Here is a 26,113-nt window from a genome sequence, read left to right on the forward strand (position 1 = left end):
ACATTATTAACCATGTCTGATCAGGAAATGAGCTAAGTGCTTTGATGTCTAAAAAGCTATGCAGGATATTGGATTTGATCATTGCACTGTATGCATGTGTTAAAATATCACACTGAATTCCATTAATTGCCAATAATGCATGTTAAAAATAAAATACTTAAAAAGCTTCATGTCTGAGATCCTTTCAAAGTGAACATGTCTCTAAATACATAGTAAAATATTTGTATGCTTACTGCTGAATCTAAGCAAGGAAGCCCTACAAGTAAGCTAGAAACATTTTAGAAATTATCATACACATCATCATCATCTATTCACCCTCAAAAATCAATGATTACCTCAAAGGTGGGTGGTTTGAATACCCAATCAATATAAAGAATCCCTTTCTTTAGCTCTAATGCATACATCCTACATAGGATCTGTTGTCCACTGTTGGTCACTACACTTCAGGGGCAATTCAAGAGATTTTCAAGGTTAATTAAAATAATAAGTAATTTTTTGCCAAATTCAGAATTGAAATCTCATGTTAGATAAGATTCCTCTGAAGTCCTCTTTCCATAATTTGTGGAACTTTCAGAGTGTGTGAGAAATGGAGTTGGAATTGGTGGGAAGGGGGTTATTACTGGAGGACAAAGGTTTGTAAAACATCTGCCTTAGGAAAGTGCATTCATAGCCCCTTCTCTCTGACCTTGTGGAAGGTCTTCCCTGCTGGATGTACAGAGTTCTATACCCTGTAGACACTGAACACCAGCCATGGCTCCCCATATGATCTCTCATGAGAGGATTCTTTTGAGAGATATTCCATTCATTAGATTGATGCATCCCAAACTTATTATTGCTGTTGTCAAATTCCAGGACCCTGTCCCCAAATCTCCAGAGGGTAGGGCATATGAGTGTATTTTCAACTAGTGCTCCTGATAATTAAGACTACCAGTCCAGCCCCCAAGCATTTGAAAGCCCCATTGTGGGTCCTTTACTAAGTAAGGCAGGGAGCCTGTTGGGCTTCTGAGGGTAGGGTGATAATGCTTCTGGGTTCTTCCCTGGATGCTCCATTACCCCTCAGTTCCTTCTGAGAGCATGGACTTAAAGTGGAAAGAGCATTGCAATGCATACCCAGAATGCTGAGGACAGATCCTGGCAGAAACACTTATCATAAATTCACTTCTCTGGACCTGTTCCCTGTATTTACACTGGGAAACTTGGGTTTGATCAGAATTGCAGAGGATTAACCCATGACACAATGCAAACCAGTAGAGATGCTATGTTGAGCTCATGATTTTTTTGTTTTAAAATTGAAGATACATTTAAAAACCGAGATGTCATAGACTTCTGGTTTGACCTGCCTATACTGTCACAAGACAAAGACTTACTGAAGCTGAAAAGTCACTGCCCCTCTAGACAAAGTATGTGTGTTTTCCATAGTCACCACCATTCCCCATTATTTCCTAGCAAGCTTCATTTCATGTTCTTTCCTAGCAAACTTCATTCATTCACTGGGTTTCTGTCTTCCTCCTGGAAGTAGCCAAGTTTGAGTTCTCTGGTTTACCTGATCATAAAAGCCTAAAGCCTATCAAATGCTCTTCCCCAGGACAAGAGTTAATCATCAACTGCTTCTTACGTCAATCAGAACAGGAAAGTCTCGCTTGGTCAAATTCTTTGGATATCTTATTCTGGTGCTATTCTTTATGTATCCTCTGTCCTCTGGTTGCCTGCTCAGTATCTGGTTACTATCAAGAAGCCCTTTCTTGTCCAAACTGAAGCTTTTCAAGGCCAGCAGCGGATGTCCAGGGAGTTCATGCAGGCCAGCCAGATGATTGGTGATTGGGTATATCCAGGCCAGGCCTTAATCTGGGCCATTTGGATCCTTGCAACAGTCATCAGGGGTGAGATGTTCAGTGGGAGAGGAAGGTTCTGAGAAGATGGGAGAGAGGGATGGTTTTCCACTGGTGAAAATGAAATGGGCCCATGGTGGATCAGGTAAAACCTTTGGTCTCCAATGTCCTGGTGTTGCTGGAAGCCTAGAAGCCTTCATCTTAGGCATAGGTAGAGCATGAAAGACTCTGGTCCTGCCTTTGGGTAGCTCACACTCTGCAAAGAGAGACACCATTCTGGGAATTGGGGAGGGATGTGGTACAGAACCTGTGCTTCTGGAGTCTTGACTGTGAAGACGGGACTTTCATGAATGAAATGACATCTGGACAAGTGGTGCCAGGGCACCTGGGTCCTGCCCACTGAGTACTAGGCAGTTTCCTCCCCATGGTTCCAACTTCTTGCAGGAACTGAGATTCTTGCACACCCAGTGTCCCAAGGTGCCATGTTCAAGCATCTAGAAATCGATAAATTGATTTCAGGTGGCATCCACATGAGGTATTTCTTGTTTTCATTAGTAAATATTTATTTTTGATGTATATCTACAGCATCCACCTAACTCATCAAAACCCCAATTCTATAGATGTCATCACTTAGGATGCCTCTAGTTAAATGTTAAAAGGAGTTTTGAATTTTCAGAAAAATAAGCAGCCATAACTGTACAGGTGATACATAGACAGGCCAGCCATGATGCCCTGGCAGTGGAGATGATGAAAGTGTGGGAAACCTTGGGCAGATGATTTGGTTGGGTTCTGGCATCTACAAAACCCAGTTTGTGTTAGTCCTACAGAAAAGAAAAGCTTCAGTGCAGAAGAAGGGGAACACCTGCACCCAGTTCTGTGGCTTATTGGTGGACTTCAAGAAGAAACTGAGTCAGTGCTATGGTGGTGGTGACTTCTAGGCCAGTCTTGAAGGAAGAGGAGGATGCAGATTCTTAGAGAGGGCATCTGGCTACTCCTGTTGCATGAACCCTGGGTGGAGAAGGATCATTCCCAAAGGGAGCTCTGGCTTGGATCAAGGCCCTCTCTTCCTGCCTAGCTCCTCATTCTTTCTACCTGTTTCCTAGGACCCATGGCTCAAATGCCAGAGAGGGACACCATGCTGGGACGTGTCCAGGGGAAGCAAGTCAATGTGATGGGAAACAACGTGGCTGTGAATGTGTTCCTTGGGATCCCTTATGCTGCACCCCCTGTGGGGCCCCTGCGATTTAAGGACCCTCAACCTCCAACTCCCTGGAATGACTTGCGTCAAGCCACCACCTACCCTGATGTGTAAGACTAGGCTTTGTTCAATGGGTGGCTTGTGATTCTGGGATTTGGGGGAAGATCACTGACAGGATGATCAAGGTCATGCAACCCAGGGGACAGCGAGGGTGAACACTGGGGAGGAGGAGCCAGAGAGGGCCAAGACCTGGACCTTTGCTTCAGTATTCTCAGGGCTTCCAAACTGGGTGATCACCAGAAGCACTGAAGGACTGTTAAAAATGTATGTATTCCTGGGTCTCCCTTCCCAACTGGCGGAGTCAGAATATCCTCAGTTGGACCCAGAAACATGTATTACCTGAAAGCTGTCTAGGGATTCTGAGTACCAACCAGAATTTAGAAGTCTTACAGTGAGCTCCCTGAGTCTTTGGGTCAGAAGGAAACTGCCCAGGTGTTTCCACATGATCTCCCATAGCCTCTAGAGTCAGACTGTGTGGTTTCAGAGGGAAGAACTACACTAGAGGGATTTTAGCTCCCACAGTCAAAACTGTGTCCGATGCAATGCCTGGTCCACAGCAAAACTCCATAAATACCTGTGGGATGATCACATGAATGGCATTGAAACAGAGTTTTGAGCTAGAGTGGGTAATCAGTTACCAGGTTAATTGTGGATGAGATGAAATGTCTGAGTGGGGAGTAAGACTCTAAAATTCCTAAGAATTTTCTGATTCTTCAGATTTTATGAAGTTCTAGGTTGGACCACATTAGTTCCCGGCATTAGGGTCCCAGGCCAAAGGAATGCCTCCGTGCCAGACGCTCCCTAAGCCACAGAAGATGACCTCATGTCGCCCACGGACTGAGGACATTAAGACAAAAGTCATTTGTTAGTTTATTGATTCATTCACTTAATGAATAAATAATATTTAATTAATGAATAATATACATTGAGCACCAACTCAATAATTGATCCTCCATTTTACTCTGGGAATGCCAACAGTGGATAACAGATGTCCCTCAACTTATGGTGGGTTATGTTCTGGGAAGCCCACGTAAGTTGAAGATGCATTGGCTATACCTAATCTACAGAAGGTCATAGTTAAGCCACACAGAACACTGAGGAGTTCGGTTTGTTTACCCTGGTGAGTATGGGGCTGAGTGGGAGCTGTGGCTCATTGGCATGGCCGAATTGCTTACAGCTCACTCAGAAGAGGATCAACCTGAAGTATGATTTCTCTTTAATGCATATTACTTTTGCATCATTGTAAAGCAGGAAAATCACAAGTCAGACATTGTGAGTAGGGCATTGTGTTGCCACAGTTTTCCTCAAGAAGACCAGTCGTGGTTGTGGGGTGATACAAATAATAGCTGATGATTGAAATAAAAGGTGACAAAGCAACTACAGGGGTTAGAGAAGGGTTTTGAGGGAGCATGGAGAACCACCTAGCCTAACTTTGAGGAAAGCCTGGAGATGGCTTTGCTGAATGCAGTGAGGCCTGAATTTGTGATAAATGGCATATGAAGAGGCAAAGACGGGGTAGACTGCAGTGATGGTTTCCCATCACCCATATTGTAGACAATTCTATTAAGAAAACAGCTAATGTTAATTGAGCACTTAACGTAGTAGAAATGTTCACACTTGCAATTTTACTTAATCTGTACAGAAGTGACTAATACAGAGTCTTGGGCTTTTAGCTGCTCCCAGTTGAGTTGGGAAAGATGATAATGCTCATGGACAAGCCTAGGACAAGTTCTAGGTCAGAACACACATAATGTGGTTGCTTCCAAAGAAAAGTTATGGTCAGACTGGAAAAATCTCAGAAAGCTCTCAGAGGAGGTGGTACTTGGCCTGAATCTGAAAGAGAGAAGAATGTGAGCTGGCAGATATGTCCAGGCAGAGGGAACTTGAACAGAGCCTGGGTGCTAGGGTCCCTCTGCAAATCTACCTTAGCTGGTTCCTGGAAGGAAGGTCTGGAAATATCCCTTTGCTCCTCTGGGGGAAAAAGAGGCAGTTGTGGAGCAAAACCTTTGATACTCAACTCACTGTCATGCCTGCTACCATGTGGTGACTTGCTGAGCCAGCTTATTTCTGTATGTCCATATCATGGTGGTGGGAGTGTGGGGTCAATGGTGCTTTCCTATTCAGGAACCAGATCAAAGAGAATAATAGTTTGCTTTGAAAACTATGGGAGTTGAGGACCATCAGACTTTGTACCAAGAGCTCCTAGGTGTCTCTCTTGCTCAGAGAAGATGGCCTGACCTCACTATTGTCCTATGAACTGGTCCGTCCTAGGCAGGGTTTGCTGATATGGGGGCTTTCTCTCCTTTTTCCAAGGTGTTACCAGGACAAAGAGTGGATGGCATCACATCAAGACCTTCTCAGGGTGCACTACCCCAAATTTGGAATGTCGGAAGACTGCCTGTACCTTAACATCTACGCGCCATCGCACGCCGATAGGGGCTCCAATCTCCCTGTAAGGCTCCCTGCGACACTTGGGGCTCCAGCTGGGTCCTTGTTCTGGGATCCAGGCAGGTTGACTGGGCATCTGGAATCTAAACCTAACCTCCTACTGTCCTGAAAAATCATTGCCATGATAGATCCACGTAATCATCTTTTCTGATTGGCAGTGACTTGGCCTTGGATTTCTATTTCTTTTCCTCTCCATTGATTATTGAAGGATCCATAAACCTTCTCAAAAGACATATCTTAAAAGCATTCTTTCTTTAGAGAAATCTTTTTCTTTTTTTTTAAAAGAAGGATTTTTACATCCTCCAACTTATCTGTTTGCAATTAGGACAGTCAGGTTAAATATTTCATTTAAGAATGTAAAAGATCCCTGTAGAAGGGAGTAGGGTGGGAGGCTCACTGCATGTTTTTAGTCACACCTGCCCTTTGGTCATCCTCTGCACCCAGCACACTCCCTGCAACCCCCATGCCTCTGCAGTGGGAGACTCATTCTGCTATATGGTAACAGCAACATCTAGCGAGAGCTTCCTATGTGCTAGGCACAGGGCTTTACGTCACTTCACTCCTACAATAACCCAGTGCATGAGGACAATTGGACTCACTCTATAATGAAGAAGATGAGGTACAGGAAACGTGTCAGTGATTTACACACACAGTAGGGCAAGATCCTGGCATCAAGTCCCTATACTTTGTTCAGCTCTACCTTTCCCTCCTTGGTTTTCTTCTCTTTTCCTGCCTAAGAGTTACAGTCTCTGACATGAACTGAAGAGAAAGGAAGGAATAAATGTATAAATAGTGATAACACCAGTTGAAGAATGTTTTCTGATCCATACAAGACGTCAGACCCTACTTAGAAAGGCAAATGAGGTTTTCATAATTCCCTGAAGAAAAAGTATCCCAACATGCATGGGAGCAGATGTGGGTGGCTGGTGGCTGACTGGAGTATTTTGCTCTCTTCTTTAGGTCATGGTGTGGTTTCCAGGTGGTGGCTTCCAGGGTGGCTCGGCCTCCATCTTCGATGGGTCTTCCCTGGCTGCCTATGAGAATGTGGTGATTGTGAACATTCAGTACCGCCTAGGAATATTTGGCTTCTTCAGGTGAGTCTCCGTAGGTGATTGACACCTCAGATCCCCAAGGGACAGCTGTGCTGTAGCCATGAGCAGTGTCCAACAACCTAGGGGGAATGAACAAATTTAGCCCTAATTTGTTAGGTAATTTCAGCAACTGTAACACATAAAACCCTCACAACTTAGTAACTTAAAACAACAAAAATCTCTGGCATTCAAGTAAAGTGCAAGTGAATATTCATGATTGACAGACATCCTTCTGATCATGTGGGTTCTTCTTGTGGCTCTGATACAGATTCTCTAGGGCCCAGTTCTGCATTGGCCAGCAGATGGAGAGAGAGAGAGAGAGAGGGAGGGAGAGAATATAGAATCCCATGAGGGCAGTTTTCCTGGGTCAGCCTGAAGGTGGCGCTCATCATGTCTGTTCCCATATCACTCTGTCCTGTGGTGACCATATCCAACTGCCAGGGAGTTGTGGAATGTAGCTCAACCCCGTGACGTGGAAGACAGACAAGTTGTGTGAGCAGTTAGTAGTGTCTACGTAGGACATCCTTAAATGCTCTCCTGAGAAGGATTCCTCCATTGCCCTGGCTTTCCTTCCCCACAAATATATCTACCGTGTATTTGGACTCTCACTGTGAGCCAGGCAGGGTACCATGCATCTGCCATGTGTCATTTCAACTCACCCTCAAAATGAAGCACAAGAAAGGTTCTGATGTTATTGCCATTTTGCAGCTGAAAAATGAAGGTCCAGAGAAGTTACAGAACAGGGCTGGGTCTCTTAACTGCCTCTATTATCCTGCCTCAACTCTAGCAGTATAAATTCAGGATGCAACCTGAGGAAAGAGGGGTAGTGAGAGGTGGGGCCACGATCCTGTTTGGAGGTAGTAGTCACCTACTGCGGAGAAGGCAGCACGGATTCACCTATGAGTCCTACCCCCAGGAGGCTCACAGGAAATGCAGGGATGCTCATACCCACACATGCGGAACAGGAGTAATTGTCCAAGAGTGCGAGCAAGGGTGCTGGAAGTGAGGAGTGAGGTGCCAGGGATCTGGGAGCTTCTGCAGAGAGGTGGCATTCAAGCTGTGCCTTTAAGTTGTAGTTGAATTAGGGGAGGAGGGGGTGGGTGCTTAGCAAAGGGTGCCATGGAAGATTGAATCATGAAAACCATACCAATGCACTTATGACACTGTGAACCTGGCACTGGCCAATCTTCCCAGTAACCACGTGGAGCAGGCACTATCATTCTCCCTACTTTTAATGTGGGAACATTGAGGTTAAACCAGTTAAGTGACTTGCCCAAAGTCATCCAGATACTGAGCCACCAGGCTCTGACTCCTGAGACCTCGACCACTAAAGTAAAGTGCTTCTCAGGACACATCGCCAGGGAGGGATGGAGACCAAGGTGGAACCCACCGTGGAATGGAGGTAAAATTGCCGGGGCTTGGAGAGGTCCGTGAGTGAGAAGGTGTAGGTGGAGCCATCCCAGAGGTCATGGGCAAAGAAACGAACCCGAGGGAAGGATCAGTTTCCGGGATTGGAGAAGACTGGGGAGAAGGAAGTGATCCTGAGATTACTCAGGTTCCTGTGTGGGCAGCATGGAGGTTTTTGGTCTAGGAATTTCTGTGGTTCTGTGGCATTTCCATTTGTCCCCTCACAACAATTCCCTCAGAATGAATTGCTCATTCATTCTGGGAAACAGGCCCTACTGCAGGGGCAGCAACATGGGGAATGTTAGGAGCATGGACTCTGAGGCCAGACTCATTGACTGCAACTTTCTGGCTGTCTCTAGCAAGAGGATTTAACCTCCATGCCTGAATTTCCTAGTCTGTTTGAAAGAGATTACGTATCTACCAGTATCCTGATGGCATGCTCCCAGATTTAATTAAAGACAATCAGCATGAGCTTTGGCTATGGACAATATGGTACTGCCCAAGCCACTCCCAGATGTGGAGGGAACAAGGTGGGGTGAACATCCACATCTCCCTATTGCACCCTCAAGCACCTGCCAGTGTCTCCCATTGACAGCACGCAGCCGAAGTCTGGTCTGTATAAGTCCTAGCGGTCCTCCTTAGGAACAGGACAGAGAAGGGTAGAGAAGGTCCGGAGAGGCAAAGGGAGAAAATCCAGAACCACCTGACTCTCAGATTGTGATCTGAATTAGCCACAAACCCCGTGGAACAGTGTCAGACACATCCTGCTTCTGTGGTTTTTGTTATATCACTATTACTAACTTTGTCATTCATTGGAGTCTCTGTGCCCAGGAAGGCCTTGCTCAATTGGTATAGACCAAGCTCAGCAGCAGGCATCTTCTGGGATCTGTGGATTCAAGGAAACTAAGGAATACCCTGGAATCATGCTTCAATATTGTATGTTGCTTTTTTTTCATAGTTTTTTCATCAAATTCTCACAGAAACCCAAATCCCAACAAAGGATGAGAGCTAAACCTGTTTTCCCCAGTCCCTCCCAGCTGACAGCTGCCCACAGGCTCTGCTGAGAACTCTGGGCTGCAAGAAACAGATAGTGACCGACTAAAAATTCTCAACCTGCCTCTTGTCCCCTCAGCACACATAACGAGTACGCCTCAGGGAACTGGGCCTTCAAAGATCAGGTGGCTGCTCTAACCTGGATCAAGGAAAACATCGCCTTCTTTGGTGGGAACCCCAACTCTGTGACCATCTTTGGAGAGTCATCTGGAGCCATAAGTGTTTCAAACCTTGTGAGTTTTCTGCTTTGGACTTGAATGAACCTTGGTGGGGGAGGTTATGAAAGTGAGGACAATGACTGATTTGATCGGTGACTTCATTTTGAACAAACACTTTTTTATGCATCTCCTCCCTCGTGCCTCACATGTATATTGTGAGTTAAGAGTGCATTTGTTTCATTAACGACACCGTTGTCATGGGGAGGGTTTAGATGAAGTCCCATAGTGAGTAATAATTTGAGGAAAAATCCCCTATATTTGTAGACTTGAAGCCCCAGTGTCCTATTAACAGGGCAGGTAATTACTTGATGTATTAATCAGTATCTTTTCTTTTTTGGGTGTTCTGGAAGAGGGTGGCTAAATCCCTTGGGGTCCTACACCTTCACGGGAATATCAATTCCACTCTGATCGGGAGCACCAGTCAGATTTTTGTTACCATAACAAACAACCTGAGACAGGCTAACTTATAAAGTAAGAGGTTTATTTAGCTCACAGTTTCAGAGGCTCAAAGTTCAAGACCAGGCAGCCCCGTTGGTTGGGCCTTTGGGGAGGATAGTGGACAGCATCACATCAAGGCTGAAGCACATGTAGGAGGAAGTCTTACATCTCAAACCAAGAAGCCCAGACAGCATGGTGGGTCAGGCTTGCTCCATTATAACAACCCTCTAGTGAGAATGGACTTAATTCCTTCCAAGGGCAGGGCCGCCAGTGACCTCCCATTAGGCCCCATTTCTGAAAGCTTTCATATGATACCAGTTTTTTGATATTGCTATCCTGGGGACCACGCTTCCAACACATATTCAACTATGTTCCAAACCATACCCAAACCATAGCATTGTTCAGCAGAAAAACAGAGCTAAGCATGAAATTACAAAAGATGCCTGTAAGGATATATTTTAATCTAAAAGACAAAAATGTACATCCCTCACCAATGGTTTGATGTAGGGTATTATTATTAGTATTATTTATATATTTATATCTGTATTTATTTATACAGATTTTGTGTTTATATGTATCTATATTTTTATATTATTGTTGTATTTGCAGTACTGGGCATTGAATCCAGGGAGCTCTATGACAGCTACATCACTAGCCCTTTTTTTATTTTTGATTTTGAGGCAAGGTCTCACTGTCACTGCTGAGGCTGGCCTTGATCTTGTGAACCTCCTGCCTCAGCCTCTCAAGTTGCTGGGCTTATGGGTGTGTACCACCATGCCTGGGCAGGGTGTGACCCTTTCAGAGTTGGTCTGCTGACTAGAATTCCAACACAGATCCTCTTGCATAAGCCACCTGCAGAGTTCATGGTCCTCTACTTTCAGTGTCAGTTTCTTTGATCTTTATTACTTTTTGGTATTGGACTTTACACAGGCTGGATAAGGCCATTGCCCCTGAGCTACAACACTGAGCCCTTTAAAAAATTTTTATTTTTGGACAGAATCTTGCTAAATTTCCTAAGACAGGGTCTTGATCAAACTTGCAATCCTCCTGCCTCAGTTCCCTGAATCTCTGGGATTACAGGTGTGTGCAGTTTCCATTTATTGACAATGAATACAGAATTAGAAATGTTGGCGAAGAAGTCTTATAGCAGCACATTCTGGAGTTTTTCACTTTCTTCCAAATATTTGACTCTTATCTTGTCCGATTTGACAGAAATACTTTTTAGCCTCTCATCTTTGTCCAGGTTTTATCCCTAGGTACGACTTCTTCTTTTTACTTGCATAGCCCAGTGATTACCATGATAGTTCATTGATTATGGAATTATGATAATAGGTGCAACTGACAAATGTGGAAGCAGACACACCTGAGGTGCAGCAAATAGAAACATATAGAAGGAGGCCCATTGGGTCTGAGTGGTCAGCATTTCCTTGGCATGAATTAGCATGTCAACTACAGAAATTGTTTACATGGTAGTGGGTTAAGAAAGCTTCTGCTGGATAGCACTTGACCATATTATTAAGGTATTTTATAGCTTCAAAATCACCTTTCAATGCAGACTATATTAACCCAGCATTATCTATATGATCACAACCACCCTTCATGAGTGAAATTTGACCAGGCACTACATGAATCTATACTGTCTACTTCCCCTATTCCTCACAACAGTTTGGTAATCCAGGCTCAACATTTACTCCAGTTCACTTAGAAATATTCATCAGTTTGCCCGAGTGACTCTGCTGGGAAGTGAAGGAGCTGGCATTTTTATACTGGAATGTTTGACTGAAATGTTTATGAGGAATCAGGGCCCCAGAGAGGTTAAATAACTGCCCAAAGCTTCACAGCTAGCCTTGAACTCTGACACCAGGTTTCTTTCCCCCACACTGAGGTTATTGCCCCTAAGGAGGGATGGGTGGTGTGCAGCATGGGTGAGGATTCTCAGGATGTCATTCCCTGCATGTCCTGTGTTCTCTCTCCAGATTCTGTCCCCCAAGGGCAAGGGCTTATTCCACAGAGCCATCATGGAGAGTGGGGTGGCCATCATCCCACAGCTGAAGTCCCTGGAAGTTGAGAAGAAGGAGGATGTAGGTATATGGTAAACGCCTCGTGCCCCCAGCCTAATCTGGTGTGTGTTAAACCACCTTCCCCTGGTGTGCCTGGTTCTCCTCATGGACCAGGCCCAAGAACCTCATGCTGGCCACAGTGGGACCTGTTCCTCTATGGAAGGCCTGACTCAGCAGCAAGGGGGCCCAGGCACTCAAGGTGACATCACTGTCTCACCTGAGAATATGTGTACGTGTGTTACAGATCTCATGTCTCATGTGTTGTTCTCTGCCTGAGGATGTAACTCAGTCCCATGAGTCTGTGCAGATCATCTTCTATACTGACTCTCCTCTACAGGGAATGGCAGCCTAGATGACTATGTTAAGAAAGATTCTGAGGCTCTTTCCAGTTCAATGGGAAATAATGCTGTTACTGACCATTGGTGTCTGACATGGGATTTTGAAGGGGGTGGGGTGGAGCCTATGTCCTTGATATTTGTTATCTGTCACCTTGCCTAATAGACAGTAAGAACCTGAAAAACAAGGTTTATCTATCCTTCACACCTCAGGCATAATGCCTGGTATATACTAAGCAACCAAAATGTTTGCTGGATGAATGAATGAATGAATGAATGAATGAACTGACGCACTCAATGCACATTAATTAAGCACTGGGCTGCAGAGCTGTCTCCCGAGTATTAATTGTTTTGGAGGTGCATGTCCCTTTTTATTTTATATATTTATATATATTTTTTGAGATGGGATCTTGCTGGTCTTAAACTCCTGGACTCAATTGATCCTCCTGCTTCAGCCTCTCAAGTAGCTGGAACTCTAGGTGTGTACCACTGTGCCCGACATATAGGGTGCATTTTTTAAAAACACCATATAACCAATAACATTCAACTTAAAAAACAGAAATGTGGAATCATAAAATTGTGAAAATACCCTCAACACACAGGGAACACTGATTTTGGTAACAAGTTTTTTTTGTTACAAGTTGATTTTTTTTTTTTAACCTGGAGTCTGAGGGTAGGTATGGGAGATGGTCCTTGAATACTTTACAATAGCATGAAGACTTTAGATGCTTGTGCATTCTCCCCAGGGAGAGGGTTTATAGCTTATCTCCAATTCTCAGAGTATCCACGACTCCTAAAAGAGTAAGAAAGGACAAGTCTACAATTATGGAAGGTTCAATAACAAGGAAAACAGTGGTTAGCGATGAGCTAGGTAGGGACGTGGGGGGATCACTGGGGTGAAAGGAAGTTGTGGGAAGAAGGGGTTTGTGGGGGATGCAGTGATCTGACAGGACATTTCAAGAGGAAGGACTTGCCCCTTAAAGAAAGAGTGACTGGAGAAAAGTAAGTAAAAAACAATTGTGAAACATGGAAAAAAAAAAAGAAGAAAGAGTGAGACAGGAAAAAGATCAGGAGCTGCAGTCTGTGGGTGTAGCAGAGGCTTGAGCAGAGTTGCCAAACCAAGCATTCATCTAGAATTGTACCTTGGCTGATGATGCATCACTTTTGGGGCTCCTGGCTCCATCTGGGGTCTCCTGCCAATGCAGTTAAGTTCATAAGACTGATTTCTCTGCAGACTGGGAAGCTTAATTCCAGTCCATGGCCATGGTCTGACAAATCCCAGTCTCCAGCTCTGATATTTGCTAAAGAGGACAGGATGGGCAGGTCAGAGGCTAAAGATTTACTTAATTGTACTTTCCAAATAAATGCATAGGACTGGGGAAAAGAGCAGGCTACTGCTGGTCAGAAGGCACTTTCCAATTTCCATTTTGGTAGATGCTTTCAGTGCCACACTCTGACCTGCTCCTTCTTTGTAAATAGCTTCAGATTATTGCAGATGACTGTGGCTTCGATATATCGAACTCCCAGGCCCTACTGAATTGCCTCAGGTCAAAAACCGCCAAGGAGTTGCTGGTTCTCAGTCAGGTAAGGAGGGAGAGGTGAATTTCAGGGTTGGATTGTCCTTTGAATGGAGTGATGGAAAATCCTACCCCTCTGTTATTTATTTTGATTTGGGGCTTGGAAAAGAGATGGTTTGGGATTCATGGTAATAATTGTAAAGAACAATGTGGGGGATAGAACACTTATAGGCAACTTAAAGAATTTGGACAAGGGTACTGCTTAGCCTGGAAAAGATCCATCAAAAGGGTCATCATTAAGACATTGAAGGTACCTGACTGGGAAGAGGGACCACTCTTGTTTCACAGGCTTCTAGAAGCTAAAGTCAACCTCTAGAGCTGGAAGTTCAATTACAAAGTCATTTTGGCTTCTTATAACTGAGAACTTTCTAAAACCTCAGTTGTCTGCAAAAGGACTAGGCAGGAGGCTCCCACCTCTGAGGATGTTCATGCCAGATCTGGCTGACTGTTGGCAAACTTCCATCGCTGGATGATTAATTGGACTAGATGATGTTTCATGTCCCTTCCAGTTTTGAGAATCTTTGCTAGTCCTTGAAAGACCAAGATCATTTTCTGTCAAATTTAAACATAAGTCAATTATTTGTCATGTATTGAATATCTGCATGCTAGAGTCCATAAAATGGATAATACAGCCTTGACATGATGCTACTGAACTTTTTTGTGTTTCTTTTCTATCCAACTCCCCAAACAGAAAAAAACAAACAAAACTATGAACACAGCCAGCTGTTGCTTTCTGAGACCCAAGAAATATCCACCAGGCCCACAGTGCAGTGCTTTGATACCTCAATAAATTGTCTACACCAATCCCACTGTCCTGGCCATTTCCTTCCCTCCCCATTTTACTCACTGAAATTGGAAAATGGTTCTTAAATTTGAGTATGCCTCAGAATCACTGGGAAGATTTGCCACAAAAAGTTTGCTGGGCTGCTCCTCCAGACTTACATATATGATAGGCCTGGAGTGGGGTCTGCGAATTTGCATTTCTAACAAATTCCCAGATGATATCAGTACTGCTGGTATGAGAGCCACACTTTGAGAACCTCTGGGCTAAGCCATTATTTGTCTTAAGTACTATTACTATTTCCATTTAACAGATGAGAAACTAAAACAGAAAAGTCCAACCTTCTGCCCAAGTAAGTGGCAGAGCTGGCCACTTACAAACAAAGGCACCTGACTGGGCCAATAGTAGTTATTTTTCCTTTTCTTTTCATGCACTTTGACCACTATTTGACTGAATTGGTTCAGTGTGGCTAGGATTTGGGGGACAGCAGATTTTGTGAACATAAGTAGCCACTAATTTTTCTTCTCTTATTGCAGAAAGCAAGCTATTTCACTCGAGTGGTTGATGGTGTTTTCTTTTCTGAAGATCCTATACAAACACTGACTAAAAAAACATTTAACCCAATTCCTTGTATCATTGGAGTAAATAACCATGAATGCGGTTTCCTTCTGCCCATGGTGAGAATTCTGGCTGTCATCCCTGTTGCTACCTCAGCAGTGATGCAGCTATTTGCTTCCTCAGCTGGCATTTCCATAGATGACACACAGTGTTATGAGGGCTATAGTTCATCACTGTGCACATGGTGATAATCTTCCCTCTATCTGAAAGAGGATTTCTTAGTCAGCATTGTGTTACTATGACAAAATGCCAGATGCTGGGTAATATAAATGAAAGAGGTTAATGTGGTTTATAATTTCAGTGGATGGAAAGTCCCAACAGTATGGTGCCAGGATTCTACATTCGTTTCCCTGGCTGTGTCACAACATGGTGGAGAAGTAGAAAGGGAAATGACTGTATGCAGACAGTCCAAGCAAATGAGGTGGACTTGCTTTTATAGTCCTCTCTTTAGAGCTAACTGGGTCCTGTAAGAGTCCAGTGGTGAATCATTTTTATGCATTTAGGCCCTGTCTTTAAATGCCTAGTTCTCTGCTTACCTATTTTGTGACATTAGGTGAGTAGCTAAGCCTCTCTGATCATTTTGTTCTTTCATCTCTAGAATAGGGTTGATTTTAGGACTTACCTCACAGGTAGCCTGGAACATAGTAAGTGCTCAGTAAATGCTAGCTATTGGAATTGTTTTAGTGATGGAATAGGAATTTGTACCCATTTCTGTATAGCTCAAGGGCCTACATGGGTATAGATATTCCATATGGACTTGCAGTTGAACACATTCCTGGTTCATGGAGACCATAAAGAACATTCCCCAACCAAATCCCAGCTCCTTACCACACACTGAGGTGTTTTAGTATTTAAAATATGCTTGTGAATGTGTTCAGTGTCATACTGGGTGTTCCCTCAGATTCCTGAACAAATACCTTCCTGGTGAATCATTCCCCCAAGATTTTCAACAGCAAAGGTACCAAGGAAATTCATTTAAACAGTAAACTGTGTTTCTACCCCCTGATGTTTTAAGCTGTAATATTGCCAGGAAATAATCATTTAACAAATTATCATACAAATAATTACACAAAGTTCTTGCTACATACCAAGCATAATTGAAAATGCTTTATAAATATTAACTTACTCAGTATTGATCACAGCTCTGTCCTATGGGCGCTTTGCTGTCTCCATTTTTATAGACAAGGCCTCTGAGGTAGAAAGGGTTAAGTTAATTGCCAATTCACAGCAGGCAAGGAATTCGAATCCAGGCTGTCCAGCTGAACTGTAGGTGAGAACCGTGTTCTCGACCAGCAATCTCACTACCTCCTACCAGTGGCTTCTCAGAGGCCCTGGTTGTGCAGCTCTTTAGAAGGAGGATAATAAACCACTAGCTTTGAGATTTTCTGACTTTTTTTGGAACTTGGTGTCAAAGCCAAGTTGTGGCCCATATTAATCATTTGTAACAAAGTAACTGTAGTCTCAGGAATTTATCTCACAGTTCTGGAGACTAGAAATCCAAGATCAAGGTGTCAGTGGGTTTGCTTTCCTCTGAGACCACTCTCCTTGACTTGCAGATGGCTGCTTTCTAGCTTTTTCCTCCTGTGGTCTGGTCTCATGTGTTCAATTTCCGCTATCTCTGTGTGTCTGAAGTTCACTTCTAAGAATCCTGGTCCGGCTGCATAAGGGCCCACTATTATGGCCTCATTTTAACACAAGGACCTGTTTAAGGATCCTATTTTCAAACATGGTCATGTTCTGAGGTACTGGGGAAACTAAACCATATGACTTAGAGGAGGGATAAAATTCAGTCCGTAATAGGGGCTTTTCTACAGAGTGGCCACTTGGGTCCCATAAGACCATGGGTAAGACAGGGAATGGCTGCCTTTTATCAAATGTGAGGAGAAGAAGAAATTAATTGCCTACTTCACCAAGGTTGCTACATAGCTCCTGGGGCTGAGAGGGTTCCTGCTTTTCCCACCCTACTCAGAAAGTCAGGTGTCCAGGACCTGAATAGACTGGTTTACTTCTGGATGAGCAAATGGCTCACAGAAGACACCTTGTTTCTCTCCTCAGGCGGACACTCCTGAGATCTTCAAAGGCTACAACAAGACTCAGGCCATTAACATACTTCAGTCTTTCCTGGTAAGTGAACTGGGATGGTGGTGGCTCTCCAGAGATTCATTCATTGAACAAACATTCTTAGATCATAGACATTGGCATATAGATGTTCTTCATTCACTCAATTATTCAATAGAACTTTACCAAGTATATGCTCCCAATCCCTTATCCACAGTCTCCAAATCCGAAGGGCACCAAAGGCTTTTTATAACCCACATGGCAGCCAAATCTGACCTAGACTCATCTATGGCCACTAGCCTTTTCTGTTCTGATATGCTAATTCACTTTATTTACCTCCCTATTTATATGTTTCTCTGTGGACATATTAATGTGGATGTTGGGGTGTTGCTCCCCCACTCCACGTTACACAACACACTACATATGTACTGAATTATCTATCTATAATTTGAGAGGTTCTGAATTCTGAAACCACATGAGAATAGGGACCCATATTCACTACATGCCTTCTAGGCCTTGTGCTAAGTTCTAGTCATACCATCATTGGCTCATTCATTCATTTGTATCACTCAATCATTCCTTCCTGCCTACACTGCAAAAACATGAAGCATCAGGTCTTATTCTAGACATTAGGGTATGGAGACAGATTTCTCCTTTCTCTCTTCTCTCCTTCCATCCATCTTCCTTCTTTCCAGAAATGTTTATTTAGCACGTACTCAGTGCTGGTTCATTTCATTCATTGATTCAAGGAACGAGTATTCATTGACATGTCCTGGAACTTCCCTAGGCACAGGAGTGCAAAGTTGGGTGGATGGACATGACAGTGCATGTGAAGAGCAGAACCCGAGTCTTGTGGTGTCCACAGGGGCTCCACTGAGAAGAATTTTGGAGGGTCATGGGTAAGAGGAGCTTGGGAAGAGCCTGAGGACCAAATGGGGATGAGGGATATGAAGAGATCAGCTGAGGGACTGACAACAGAGGTGACAATGCTTGAAGCTGTGGGAAGTCAAGAAGTAGTGTGAGCTTCATCCCAAGGTCTGGGAGCAGAATGAAAAGTGAAGTGATTCCACTTCCATTTCAGAAAGTGCCTTCTGGCTGCAGAGTGGGTCCAACTGGGAGCAGGAAATCCCTTTGGCCCTAAGGCTTGGTGAGGGATGTTGGATGAGTCTTGACTGTCTGATAATGAGAATTGAGACTAAGTTTGGTTTGACAGATATTTAAAATACAAGTTAGATGGTGAAATTTCTCTGGCTGGATAGGAGATGCCTCATGGAGTAGATGGTTATTTATCCATTTCTTAGAGCAGGGGACTGCTGGAGAAGGAGGACCTTTCAAGTGGAGATGGTATCTCACGCCAAGTCCCAGGGCCATGGAGTAGGTTGTGGGGAAGGTGCAAGAGGAAAGGAAGGGCGCGTTATCTCTCCTACGCCTACTAATATGCAGGAGCTGCTTTGTAAATGGCAAATAGTTCTCTGCTGCAGAAGATATGCCTTTCCCCAGAACCCTAGGGTTGTGTACCGTGAAAGTCAAGTGGCCAGGTCCTTGCATGACAGCCTTCATCTGCTGCAGAGCCCTCCCTTGCTTTAGCCTGGATTAAAAATGATCCTCTTTCTAAGGACCTGACAAATTATTCTGAGCAAAACTCTTCCCCAAATTCCAAAGAAACCTACCAAGGGTCATGACACTGAAGTATTGGTAATGGTGTAACATGCGACAATTTTTCCAGCATCCCATACATCATCAGACCCCTAAAACCATCACCTATGTGGGAGACCCTTGGAGTCCTCAGAAAGTTTACTTTCCACCTTCTTCTGTTTTTGCTTGGGGCAAGCTGAGGAGGAAGACTGAGGTGGGCTGGTGCCTTGTCAAAGAATGTGTCAAATGCTGTGCTAAGGCACTCAGTGATGTGTCTCAGAGAACCAGCAGAACTGAAGACCCACATTATGGCGGGCAGCATGCTTTTGTCTTCACATCTCATGTGATCCCTCATATATATTCAAGAGACCATCTAGCTTAAGTAAGATGCAAAGGGCTGGAGGAAATGCTGGTCCTAGAAGCAGGGCCTATTTCATGGATGTGTGGCAGGTGTAGTCGTAAAAGGCATTGTATCCAAATGGGTCCTCCATTCCATTTAGTGCTCTGCTGTTGCCATATTGAAATTCTTAGTCATTTTTGAACAAGGGTTCCCACATTTTCATTTTTCACTAAGCCCCAAAAATGATGTAGCCATTTTTGCTCAGGACTCACTCTGGAAACATGGAAGAGAGGCATGTGCATTGTGATTAGGAGCATGATATTTGGGTGCAAATAGACTTCTAGAGGAATCATGGTTCCACTCATTTGGACCAACAACTTGACCTAAGTGTCAGTCTCCTAATCTGTGAAATGGAGCTAATTTTGATACTTACATCATAGGAGGGCTATGTGGATTCAATGAGGCAATAATTTGGAATGATGCCTTCTTGGGCTAATGCTTAATGTGTTGGCCATTTTTGTTGACCTGAATCTCTTACCATGGCTTTTTACAGCACATCTCTTCCAAATATATGCACAATGTGACTCAAGAATACTTCGCTGGCAAGGAGACCATGACTGAAATCCGAGATAGTTTTCTGGACTTGCTTGGAGATGTGTTCTTTATGGTCCCTGGAATAGTGACAGCTCGACATCACAGAGGTGAGTCTCTGAACCACACCCTCCAGGCACACAGCCCAGTGACACCTGTGGCCGCAGGGTTCTGTGTTGTCTGCTCTAACTCTCTGTTTCCTGACTGAGGGACATTCTCTGATATGTCTGTGATGGTACCACACCTCCCTGACCTTTGCAATTCCCCTGCCGCACAGAGTTTTGGAACATTGATCAGTCCTTGTTCTATTCCTTTCCCTTCTTCATGATCTTGTAGAAAATCTCCATCTCCCTATAAATGTTCTGGCTTCCATCCACTGTTTTTTTCTTTTTTTCTCTCTCTGAAATTGTTTTCCTAAACATCTTAGCCATAAGGAGTAATGGGAAAATCAGAAAGAGAAGAAAGATTATGGTGTGTTTGGGGGGCAAACCTCTGCTTCCCTTCCACCTTCCCTTCTATGCTTCCTTCTTTCCCTCCTTTTTTCCTTTTCTCCTTCCCTCCTTCCCTTTTCCCCCCCCCTTCCTTCCCTTTTAACAAACACTTGTTAAGGGTTTCTTATTTTCCTGGCCCTGTTCTATGTCCCAGAGATTTAGTGAACAAAACTGGTAACAGATAAACAAGAACATGTATCATATGTTAGATGATGACAAATACCATGGAGGAAAGGCAGGAGAGGCGTTACCAGTGACAAGGTGCTGTGGGAGGCCACTGTTGTAGGGGCTCTCTTAAGGTGACAAGTGAGATGAAGACTGAGAATTGACAGCTGAATTTGGAAACATGAGGGTCAGTGGTGACCTTAAAGAGAACTACTTGGATGGAATGATAAGGGAGTAAAGGCCTAGGTAAAATGGATTTAGGTGGAAGTAGGGAAGTTGATCTATAAATTCAGTGCAATCCCAATATCAATCAAAGTCTTTCCAGTAGTTTCGGAGAAATGAATTAATTCTAAAATTTATATGGCAACATGAACAGTCTTGAAAAAGAGTAATAGAGTTGAAGGATATACAATTCACCTGATTTTAGGACTTATCTTTGAACCACAGTAATTAAGAAAGTCTGATATTGGTTGAAGGATAGACAAGCAGAATGGAATCTAGAAGACTCTCTTATACAGACCAACTCTTCACAGTTAACAATGAAGCTGAGACTGGGCACAATGTCACACACCTGTAATCCCAGTGGCTCAGGAGGCTGAGGTAGGAGGATCACAAGTTTAAGACCAGCCTCAGCAACTTAGCAAAACCCTGTCTCAAGATAAAAAATAAAAAGAGTAGCTCAGTGGTTAAGTGCCCCTGGATTAAATTCCTGGTACCAATAAAAAAAAAAAAAAAAGAGTAAAGCTGGAATAACTGTATATATATGTGAAAAAAGTAGAACCACAGCTCCTAACTCACTCCATACATAAACTGTAGTTGGAGATGAATTGTAAATCCAAATCTATAAGCTAAAGTTTTACTTAACTGTAATAAAATTATATTGCTTGTCCAAAGATGTTATTAATGATGGCAGTAAAAATAGGGGAGTAGAGAACTTCAAAAGGCCATTCTCCCACAGAATTAGTGAATAACGGGCAAGGACTGACTGGGTTAATTTTGTTAGAACTCTAGAAAGAATCAAGGGTTTATAGGCAGTAGATGAACATTTAATTAAGACATAAACTCCCAAGTCTCAATAACACAGTTTTGTGTCATTTTTACTTAATTTTGAAGCATCCCACTGCTACACAACAAGGCAGTGAGTGGCCTTAAACCGTCCATATTTATGGCATAGTACCTTAGTATTGGAAGGGGAAAAATGGACTTTATTATCAAATCATCGTGGCAGTCTGTTTTGACTTGTCTAGTGGTTCCCTAAATGACTAGATCAAAATTACCACCTAAGACTTCCCTTTATGACACTGAAATCAGGATGAGGCAGCTAGCTGAAAGGTATCATTCATAAACATTTGAAAAGTGTATTAGTTACTGCCACTAGGGGCAAGGGACATTAGTTGGAGCAAACAATAAACAAACTGAAAAGCTTGGGAGAAAAGGCTCATCTGTGTAAAACTTTGGGTAATAAAGGCTTGAAAAGCTCCCAAGTGTTCCTAGGAATCTAGAAAGCTAAGAACAAATATCCAGAAAAAAACTCCAGGAGGCCCATGTTCTCTCCTCAGCCCTGACCCTCGGGTTCTATTAAAGCAGAAAGAAAAGGCTAATATAGACTAAGGTTGACTTGACTAAGGTAGACTACCTGACTAGGTGTTAAAAGTGTCTTCCAGTGCACACACACACATACACACACACCCAGACAACCTGACTGAGAGATAGTTATTTTATTTATTTATTTCATTCTTTGGTTTTTTGGTTTCAGGCATTTATGGACATCTTAGCTGATCTGTTAAATCATTAGCTAAACACATAGCTAACAGAGTAGAGATTTCAGTGGCTCCACATAACACAGAGTGCAGACTTTATAAAATTAGTGCAGAGAAATCATCAGTAAACAAATAAACAACAACAACTACCACAATTAATAAAAACCCTAGGGGGAGAGAAAAATCTGAAGTCCCTAATTCTCATGTTATAATACTAAAAATCTCCTTTTTTGAGCAAAAAATTACAGCAAACAAGGAAGAAATTGTGGCCTATATCCCAGGAGAAAAAGGATAAATTAATAGCAACTGTCTTTGAGGAAGTCCAGACATTGTAATTACTGGGAAAAGATTTTAAATTAACTATTTTAAATATGTTCAAATAGCTAAAAACAAAAAGCCCATCACCACTACCAAAAAAAAAAAAAAAGTACCAGAAAAAAAAAAACCTAAAAAAAGTCTTGAGAATAACTGACCAACAAATAAGGAATATAAACAAGAAGACAGAATTTATAAAATTATGGAAGAAACCAGAGAAAAATTTTGAAGTGGAAAAGTACAATAACTGAATGATACATTTGCTAGAGGGGGTAAGTGGCAGAATTGAGCATACAGAAGAAAGAATAATATATTTGAAGACTTAGATTCCCCAATCTGGGAATCATAAAGAAAAAAAATAAAAATGGACAAATCCTAAGAATCCTCTGGGACACCATTGAACATCTCAGTATGTCTATAATAGGAGCTCAAGAAGGAGAAGATAGAGAAAAGGGTCATAACGAATGTAATTATTGCAATATCCCAAATTTGATGAAAGACAGGAATATACGTACCCAAAATTTCAGCAAACCCCAAGTAGGAAAAACTCAAAGACTACTCAGAAACACATTACAATCAAACAAGTTGAGGTTAAAACAAAGATCAAGTCATTCTAGCAGTAGGAGAGAAGATTCTTGTCATGTACAAAGTAACTTAAATAAGATTAACAACTGCTTTTACATTAGAAAAAATGAAGGTCAGAAAGCAATGGATTGACATTTAAAATGGAGATAGAAAGAAAGAACAGAAGGAAGGAAGGGATGGAGAGAAGGAGCACAGGAAAACATCCCCAAAGTCTGGTAACCAAGGATTCTATAGGTATCAAAATTATCCTTCACAAGTGAAGGAGAAATTATACTCCCAGTTAACACAAATTGAATTTGTAGGTAGTAGACCTGACTGACAAGAAATACTAAAGAGAATCCTGTATACTGGAACATATCTCAAGTCCACAGGAAGGAAATAAAGATCACCAGTAAAAGTAACTATATAAGTAAATGTAGAAGTCAGTATTAATATATTTTTGATTTATAACTCACCTTTTTCTATTTGACTTAAAAGGCAATTGCATAAAACTATCATTATAATCTATATTAGTGGCACACAATGCATAAAGATGTAATTTTTTGATGTTAACAACATAAAGAGGGTGTGGATCTATTATAATTACCGACTTATCTATATAAGTCGGTAATTATAATACCCACAACAATCACTTTAAAAACTTTAAAAAAAAAAAGTAAAAGAAATAAAAAAGGAACCAAAATAATCCACTAGAAAATCTCTAACACAAAATAAGACAATAATGAAAAACATAAATGATGAACAGCATATAGAAAATAAATAGGAAAATGACAGAAGTAAATCCTACTTGTCAATAATTATAGTAAATGTAAACGGGCTAAATTCTCAAAAGATAAATTATAAATTGATTTAAAGAAAACATGGTATCTACAAGAGACTTTAGAACCCAAGATATAAATTGCTTCAAAGTGAAAAAATGAAAAGCATATTCTTCACAAAGAATAAACAAAGAGAGTTGGAGTGGTTGCATAAGTCAGACAAAATAATTTTGGCAAGGGGTGTTACCTGGGATTGAACCCAGGAGAACTCGATCACTGAACCACATTTCCAGTCTTTTTTAAATTCTGAAACAGGGTCTCACTGAATTGCTTAGGGTCTTGTTGAATTGCCGAGGGACAAATAGACAGTTTTATAATAATTTTTGAAAACATCAACACTTCGCTTTCAATAACAGGCCAGTTATACAAAATATAAGCCAGAAAATAGTAGACTTGAATAATACTATAAACAACCAGATCAAACAGGTAAAGAACATTGCATAAAAAAAAATCAGATTCCATATAATTATCAAATGCAAATGGAGCATCCTACAGAATAAGCTCTATATTAGGCCACAAAGCAAATTTCAATAAATTTAGAAGGATGAAAATCATAAGAATATCTTTACTAGTCGCAGTGGAATGAAATTAGAAAAAAATAACAAAAGAATCTGGAATATTCAACAAATTTACCAATATTAAGAAATTAAACAGCATACTCTTTTTTTACATTAAAAATTGTGGTCAACTATGCATGACAAGACATTTACTATTTTAACCATTTTAAAGTATATTGTTCAATGGAATTACATTCACATTATTGTGCATCCACCATCATTGTACTTCTCCAGAATGTTTTTATAATCCCAAATTGAAACTCTTTTTCTAGTTAAAATTGTCTCCTCATCCCTCCTCTTAGCTCCTGATATCAAGATTCTACTTTCTGTCTCTGTGAGTTTGATTCTTTCAGTTACCTCATTTTTTGTCCTATGTGTCAAAATTTCCTTCCTTCTTAAGGTTGAGTAATATTCCATTGGATGTATATCCTTCCCACATTTGGTTTTTCCACTCATTTATCAATGGGCATTTGGTTGATTTCCACCTTTTGGCTACTGTGAATAATGCTGCTATGAACATGAGTGTACGAATATCCATTCAAATCCCTTCCTTCAATTCTTTTGGGTATATGCCTCAGGTGGAATTGCTGGATGATATGGTAATTCTCTATTTTTTGAGGGCCACCATATTGTTTTTACAGTAGCTGCACCATTTAACATTTCCACCAGCAATATATTAGAGTTGTAATGTCTCCATATCTTTACCAACATTTATTTTCTGTAGTTTTTTAAGTAATAACTCTCCTAACGATGTGAGATTGTATTTCATTATGGTTTTATTTGCATTTCCCTAATGATTAGAGATGTTGGCCATCTTCCCATGTGATTTTTAGATACCTGTATATGTTTTCTGGAGCAAGTTCTATTTGTCTTTTGCCCATTTTAAATTGAGTTTAAATTGAGAATTTTTTTGTTGTTGAGTTTAGGAACTCTTTATATATCATAGGTATTAATTCTTTATGAGATACATGACTTACAAATATTTTCTCTCCTTCTTTGGGTTGCCTTCTTTTCTGTTGATAATGTGCAATCACTGTGCGATAGGTTTTAGTTTCAAAAAGAAGTGCAATGTAGCTTTTTTTCCGTTTGTTGATAAGGGGTTTAGTGTTTTATCTGAGACTCTATTGACAAATACGGGCAAGGGAAATTCTATATTATGAGAAGTTTACTGCTTTATTTCCTATATTTAGGTCTTGGTTCATTTTTTTTTTAACTCTTTATTTTGAAGTAGTTATAGACTTACAGGGAGCTGCAAAAATAGTACATAGAATACTTGTACCCCTTACCCAGCTGCGCCTGAGAGTGGCATCCTTTTTTATCTCATTTATTTTATTTTTTATTAATTTTAAAATTTTTCTTATTAGTTATACATGACAGTAGAATGCATTTATGCAATTTGATACATTATACATAAATGGAGTATAGTTTCTCAATTTTCTGGTGGTACATGTTGTAGGATCACATTGGTCTTGGTCCATTTTGACTTAGTTTTTATATGGCTATGAAGTAAGAATCCACCTTCATTCTTTTCCATGTGTTATCTGCTAAAGTGGCTATCATTTAGACAAAAAAAAAAAAAAAAAAGGAAAAAGGGAAAAGGAAAAGCACAAACATTGTTGTGGGAGTCAACTTTCTGTTATTGTAAAAAAAAAAAACTCTAAGGTAATCAACTTATAAAGTTGCAA

The 26,113-nt window shown here is 41.6% G+C and overlaps 1 protein-coding gene across 1 annotated transcript in view; it reads left to right on the plus strand.

Moving 5' to 3' along the window:
- Positions 1–1,673: 1,673 nt before the first annotated feature.
- Positions 1,674–26,113, plus strand: part of Ces5a (carboxylesterase 5A) — a 29,918-nt gene continuing 5,478 nt past the window's right edge. Inside the window, exons 1-10 of the mRNA XM_047528629.1 lie at positions 1,674–1,880; positions 2,933–3,137; positions 5,401–5,539; positions 6,496–6,629; positions 9,166–9,319; positions 11,719–11,823; positions 13,617–13,721; positions 15,032–15,172; positions 17,169–17,237; positions 19,700–19,847. Coding sequence (XP_047384585.1) covers positions 1,778–1,880; positions 2,933–3,137; positions 5,401–5,539; positions 6,496–6,629; positions 9,166–9,319; positions 11,719–11,823; positions 13,617–13,721; positions 15,032–15,172; positions 17,169–17,237; positions 19,700–19,847 — 1,303 coding nt within the window. The 5' untranslated portion in view covers positions 1,674–1,777. The remainder of the gene's footprint in view (positions 1,881–2,932; positions 3,138–5,400; positions 5,540–6,495; positions 6,630–9,165; positions 9,320–11,718; positions 11,824–13,616; positions 13,722–15,031; positions 15,173–17,168; positions 17,238–19,699; positions 19,848–26,113) is intronic.

Source organism: Sciurus carolinensis, chromosome 16 (assembly GCF_902686445.1).
Source record: "Sciurus carolinensis chromosome 16, mSciCar1.2, whole genome shotgun sequence".
In the NCBI taxonomy this organism is placed as follows: domain Eukaryota; kingdom Metazoa; phylum Chordata; class Mammalia; order Rodentia; family Sciuridae; genus Sciurus; species Sciurus carolinensis.